The sequence below is a fragment of the Alligator sinensis genome, unplaced genomic scaffold, assembly GCF_000455745.1.
Source record: "Alligator sinensis unplaced genomic scaffold, ASM45574v1 scaffold93_2, whole genome shotgun sequence".
Classification (NCBI taxonomy): Eukaryota; Metazoa; Chordata; order Crocodylia; family Alligatoridae; genus Alligator; species Alligator sinensis.
In genome coordinates this window covers 1,277,189-1,283,652 of record NW_005841854.1, presented here as the reverse complement: position 1 = coordinate 1,283,652, position 6,464 = coordinate 1,277,189, and the positions used below count along the sequence as shown (strand labels likewise).

Sequence of the window (6,464 nt, the reverse complement as noted above, 5' to 3'; positions counted from 1 at the left end):
ACATGCCCAAAAAAGGCAGTGCATTACTTCAGCCCAGTTCACCCAATGTCTGTAAAGATCGGGTGCTTTTGTGGGACTTTTTTGGTGCTTTTATCTAATAGATGATCAAATCATCTTTATCTAAACTGCTAAAAAGCCCCACTGAAGCACCTGATCTTTACAGACACTGCAGGCCTGGGCTGAAGTAATGTGCTGTTGCTTCTGGTAAAGCATGCTTTTTCTTTTCTTTTTTTTTTTTTTCCAATGTCTGCAAGCAGCTTCTGTGATTAGCTTTTTCTTTCTGTCATTAAAGGTACATTTATTTTGCCTTATCCATAATTTGATATTCACTTATAACCCTGTTCTAAGGTCCCCCAAGGGTTTGGGCACAGTAGAGCTTTGCTTCATCCTGCCATGCTCCTACCTGGATTGCATCACCACATTTTCTCCTTCAACTTAAGCTGGTTGGCACAGAATGTGGTGGAGCCACTGCTGCTAAATTTCTGTCAGCAGGGAGTACACCAGCAAATTAGGGACTTAGCATCTGTTATCTTAAGGAACCAAGAATTTGATCTTAAATTGCTGGGATCCATCCCTGAATGAGTCTTGAGCCAAAGTCCCAGAACAAAAGAGAATTACCAAAAGTGAGAGGAGAGAATCCACACACAGCAATGTCACCTTGCTTTCTTTATTTAGTCCTGTTTAGCTTCCGTTTTTTAATTGGAGAGTAGCATATGTTTTTCTGCTCTCCCTTTTTAAGACTCTGTAGGGATGTGGATCCGTTCTGTATCTTGAACCCTGGCCATTGCACCCACTCTGCTTGGGCCCCATTCACTAACCCACTCAAATGAGCTCTCCAGACTGTAACTGGCCAGCTGTAGGTTTGACTGAGGCTGGCAGAGGGGAAATCTTAGTTGGCTTACAACCATCAGACCCAGGTCCTGTGCTATACACACCCCACCAGCCTCCCAGTGTGGAATGTCAGGCAAAGGAGAAACTTACTCTTATCGTCAACTAGTTTTGGCCCATGTATCAGTGATTTAAATGAATAAATACTGTAAACTGTTGGATCCAGGACAGCCTACACTACAGAACTGTGAGGCTGTGACTAGCTGATTCCCTGTTGGCCTTGCATTTTGGCCAAGCTTGGTTGGGAGTTAAGCCCATAGTCTTATAGTTGTTTTGGGCCCTTTATGCCCATCTAAGAACTGGGTCTGTGGTGATTGATTACTCCCGAGGACAAAAATTGCTTATTGAGCTTCATGAGTTTTTATCTGTCTCTCTTCCACTGTTATTATTTGAAGAGCAAAGTCTACACTGAAACATACAAATGAATTGTTGCATTTTTGGATTTCTCTATTTTCTCCCATCACTGTTGGAACCGAACACCACCCACCTACTTAAAACTTCTCAAAGTTTCTATTAAAGACTTTCTAGTTTTATTTAAATAATTTAACTATGGTCATTTAACTTGCAGCTGACCTGGAAAACATGACAAGTGCAGAACGCATAACAATTCTTCAAGAAAAATTGCAGGAAATCAGGAAACACTACCTGTCCTTAAAATCTGAGGTAGCTTCCATTGACCGAAGAAGAAAGCGCTTAAAGAAAAAGGAACGGGAAAGTAAGTTTTGGGGGCTGAAACCTGTCCTTGGTCATAGCCATGCAGTAGGGGCTACCCATTGTAACTGAGGATGGATTTTAGTCCATCTGTCTCGTAGAAACTTTAAGGCTTTATCTTGTTTTTTTAAAAATCAAATTAGAATTCCAAAGAATGGGGCTTTTTTTCTTTATTTGGGTAGTTTTTTGTAAAACTGTTTGTTGCGTTTGTTTCCCTCAACAATGGGATACCCTGGAAGAACACAGCATAAAATGCATGAGGAATCCAATAGCTGGTCAAGTAAAAGATATCACTTCTGCCATGAGTTTTGATTCCTTTGACCTCTAGACCAATACAGCTACAACCTGGATACCTGGCATAACATTCATGTGATTTTTATTTATTTATTTTTTTGTTAATCTAGTGATAGGAATGCTGACCGTGTAATTCGGTACCTGGGTGCTATTGTGTTTAACACTAATAATAGTCTTTCTGTATTTTTTAAAACCACTATCAGAATAAACACATATATTTGAAAATTCGAAGAATAAATTTTTGGTCTTATGCCCCAGTCCAGTAACTTGGGCAGGTACTTAATTTTTAACATTAACCAGGTGAGACTATTCATGTACTTTTCCCAAGTGGAAACGTTCTTAGTTATAAGACATTACCATTTTAAAACTTTCCATCTTCATGTATTTTCCACTGACTTTTGTGCACATTGTTTGGATAATGAAAAAACAATGAAGAGTTCCCTCTTTTGGTTAACTTCACTTAGGGTTCTCATTGGTAGCACAAGATTGCTGTGCTTCTGTTATAAAAAGTCTTAAGGAATATATAATTTTGTACAAAAGTTTCACTTAAATTCATATAAAATAATAATTACAATAGTACTATATTTAATAAAAAACTAAATATTTTTTCTTATAACATGGCAGTCTCACTACTTTTGTTTGTACTAACTTCAGTGTAGCCATCGCATGCATTTGGTGTTCTGGTTGGCCTTCACATAATAGTTTGGAATGCTTTTTTAGAAATTCTTCAAAAATTCAGATGACAATCTTCAGTGACCCTACAAAGTGCACTTAGGACATCCATCAATTGTTAATGCAGTATAAGAAAATAATTCAATTTTTTGGCTTTATAGGCAGGATCTACCTTTTTAAAAGGCTTATTAAGCCAGTTTTCTGTTATAAAAAGTATGTGAAAGATCATGGGTTATATCTAGCTAAATTGTCTTATAGTAAATTATGTTACTTTTACTTTAAAATTTGTTTTTTTCCTAGCTGACTGAAAAAAACCCCTGATGCTAACTACCAGATCTCATCTTTCTTATTAGCATAGGCATTACACCTCATTAATAATCTTCAAAGGGAGACATGCCATCAAACGAAATCACTCTTCTATGACTTGTTTACCTACTATTGTTTTAAGTAATAGCTAAGATGCCTATTGCTGAAAATACTGGGTGCATGTACATGTGTGCTTTACTGTGGAGTAGACTAATTAGCTCCACAGTAAAGCATCTCTGTCTACATGTGCGCCCATTAGGATACACTAAATTAACTCCGCTATAGGATAGATACTATTCTACAGCAGGGCAGTTGTGTGCACCAAAACACATGTGACCAGAGCTGGCTGGGGCACGAGGGTGCCTGCCAGCTAGCCCTGCACTGTCACACCTTTGTGTCCCAGCCAGCCCCTGTGCAGCATGTAGAGCCAGAGCAGCCCTGGGCTGGCAGGCTAAATCCCTAGGTCCCCTGCAAGCCTGGGGCTGCTCTGCCCTGGCCCAGTGTGCTGCAGTCCTGGGTGTATGTGTAAATGCTGCACCCAGAAGAAATAAACTCTGGTGAGAACTCCATCAGAGTATATTGCTACGTGCAAATTGCATGTATAGATGCACCCACTGAGTAGAACATCGTTGCTGTTTTTTCATTTGTTTACTTTGTACTTTTGACAGCACGTTGAGTATATAAGAGGAATAGAATGAAATGGGCCAGGCATACTTAGTTTCCCAATTTGTCCAGATGGTTCACATGGCAACAAAAAAACTAATTAAAAAAGAATGAACTGGTAACAGTTGCTGGAGTGAGTGGATAAAATTAACCCCCAAACCACTGGCTTGACTGCTTCTCTACACTCTTGTTGACACAAACATAATTGCAAAGATGGAAAAACTGGCATGGGGACTTGGGGCAGATAAGTTTCTAGCTGATTTACTACTTTAATGGAGTAGATTTCAAGCTGATGGTGCTTCTCTAATGTTTTAAAATGCTTTGAGGGTCTTTGAAGGGTTCTAATGTACATGCAAAATGTTTTATTTGATTTGTGTACGTTTATTTAACTCTTTGTTCATGTTTTCCTCTCATAGGTGCTGCTACTACATCATCATCTTCTTCCTCACCTTCCTCTAGTTCCATTACAGCTGCAGTTATGTTAACTTTAGCAGAACCATCTATGTCAAGTTCTTCACAAAATGGAATGTCAGTTGAGTGCAGGTGACAGCAGGACTTGCCAAAGCACTTTGCACTTAATGGCTGCTGAGGGCCACTTTTTTTATACTGCACGGTGGCACAACATTCAGACAAGCACTATTTTGTATTTAAAAATTGTTTCTTGACAAGCTGACTTTGCACTTAAGTGCACTTTTATGAAGAAAAAGTACAACAAACTGCTTTTCCTCAAGCAATAATTGTTTCCAACTTGTCTGGGAATTGTAAGTCTAGTGACTCGAAGGCCTTCCACTGTGGCAAATGGGGGCTGCTCACTGCCTGTAGAGACAGTACAGTAAGCATACAGTTGTTGGGTGGGCCTAAGGAATGCATTATGGCTTACTGTATGTGTATTCCCTGGTATTTTGTTAAAGCTGGAACATTTGATATTTTTCCATTTATTTATGACAAATATTGAACCTATTTTCATTTGTACAAGCTAATTGTTTTTTAACTGCTAAGTCACCTTATCGTGGCTTTAATTGTATAAGTCAAGCACATGTATTAAATTCAAAACCTGCAGTTTAGTAGGATGTTTGACATCAGTCCTGATAACCAAATATGAGGATTTTCTTTAAAAAGACTGACTAATGTTTACAGGTTTGAATTAGGCAAAATAGGTTACTCTGGGTTTTAATAACCCATTAATTGGAATGGAACTACTACTGTACTTTGCCATTTTTCTATGAATCAGTATTTTTTTTTAATTTTGATAAAATACATTATGAAAAAGGAAGAAAATGGCTAACAAACTGTATTAAATCTTAAACAATGTATAAAGATTGTATTTAGCCAGTTTAAAGTGTATATTTATTCATAATGGATTATAACAGTTATATTTTTGTGTTTTCTTGTAAATGTTTCTTTTCCCTTTAAAGCAACAAATATTTCATTTGTAAGGCTTATTTTATTATGAGCTGCAACTGAGAGGACTTCAGGAAGGAGTACGGTGCGTTAATGTAATCTGTGGTTGCTGATGTTAACACTGCCACAAAAAGATAGTTGTTTTTAATATAAATAGCTAACTGAGTGGTAGACGTTAATTTAAAAAAAAAATGCCTTGTACAAAATTCCAAAACCAACTCCAACTGTTGTCACTTGTATCGATTTTATGTTGTATGAATCCCAAGCTCTCTCCTGTTAATTATACACCTTTGTAAGACATTTGTATATTGCGGAAGTGTTCATTCAAGCTATTTAATACCTGGCACTGTTAATACACAGTACTTTATTGTACAGATTGTTTTACTGTTTTAATTGTAGTTCTGTGTACTTCTTTTGGCTGGGGGAAATGGGGGCTGGCATGTTTTTTCTTTGTTTTCTGGCAATACAACATGTAAGAATTTCAAAGCATTTTGTTTGTAGATGCTAGAGTGTCAGAATCCTTTACATTTGACTTTTCTAAGAAAAGCATTTTCAGTCTTTGTAGTGTGTGCTTAAGGTAACTGATTTTATTGAAAATGGTTTCAAAGTATTCAGATTTGTACAGGACTGTAAAAATTTGTTGACAAACACGGAAGGAGAAGCTTATAGAGAAAAGCTATAAAATATATATTAGGTTCTGCAGAAAATGGAGAATTATGTAATATATTGTACAAATGTAAGCAAAGGCCTCTGAAATAAAATGCCATAGTTTGTGAATCCCTGATTTTGTTTCTAACAGTTTAATTAAATTAACCTTAGTTTGTTCATTTTAAATGACACCCAGTTTGTAGAATCAGCCATTGTAATATGTATACAAGGGATAATTTTAAAATATGTTGAGTCAAATTTTCTTTTGATTTGACCCAAATCTGTCCACTATTTCATGTAGGTCTGCTATGCCATTATAGTGAATTTGGCCCATTGGCATCCATAAGGTTTCACAGTTTTAACTGAAGAGTAAATTTTGATCTGCTTGAAAATGTGAAAGAAAAGTTGCTTAAAGTATTTGCTGACCTCTAATATCTATTGGCCAAGTTCAGATCCGGTGAAACTGGACCACCAGTGGAATTACTGGAGCTGCACTGCTTACACCAGTCCTGAATTTGGTCCCCAGGTAAACAGTTAATTCACCCAACCAAAATATTGTTCCATATCAGTTTGAACATCTATCCAAATTGATAGATGTTCAAAGACCCTGTTAGAAAAGAAGCATTTAATCAGTGATTTAATACATCTTGAGTATCTGTTAATAACATTGTGCTGTCGTAGTTTAGTTAAATTGCACAGATTAAATTGAAACAAGCAAACAGACCTTTGATTCATGAAATGCAGCCACATGTCTGCAGTGGCTCAGACCAGAAGCTGGAGGGTGCTTGGCTCTCTGGCAGTGTGTTCACTTCCTTCTCCTGCTGCCCCCGCGGTCTCTGGGATTTGCAGTCCATAATTACAGCAGTGGGACTCTGCAGAGT

At 37.4% G+C, this 6,464-nt stretch overlaps 1 protein-coding gene across 4 annotated transcripts in view; it reads left to right on the top strand.

Moving 5' to 3' along the window:
• The window catches only part of ARID4B (AT-rich interaction domain 4B), a 143,016-nt gene extending 137,303 nt beyond the window's left edge, over positions 1-5,713 (top strand). For all 4 annotated transcript variants that reach the window (XM_006016345.3, XM_006016344.3, XM_025213420.1 and 1 more), the window contains 2 exons: positions 1,457-1,603; positions 3,951-5,713. In XM_006016345.3, coding sequence (XP_006016407.1) covers positions 1,457-1,603; positions 3,951-4,081 — 278 coding nt within the window. In that variant the 3' untranslated portion in view covers positions 4,082-5,713. The remainder of the gene's footprint in view (positions 1-1,456; positions 1,604-3,950) is intronic.
• The last annotated feature ends 751 nt before the right edge of the window (positions 5,714-6,464 follow it).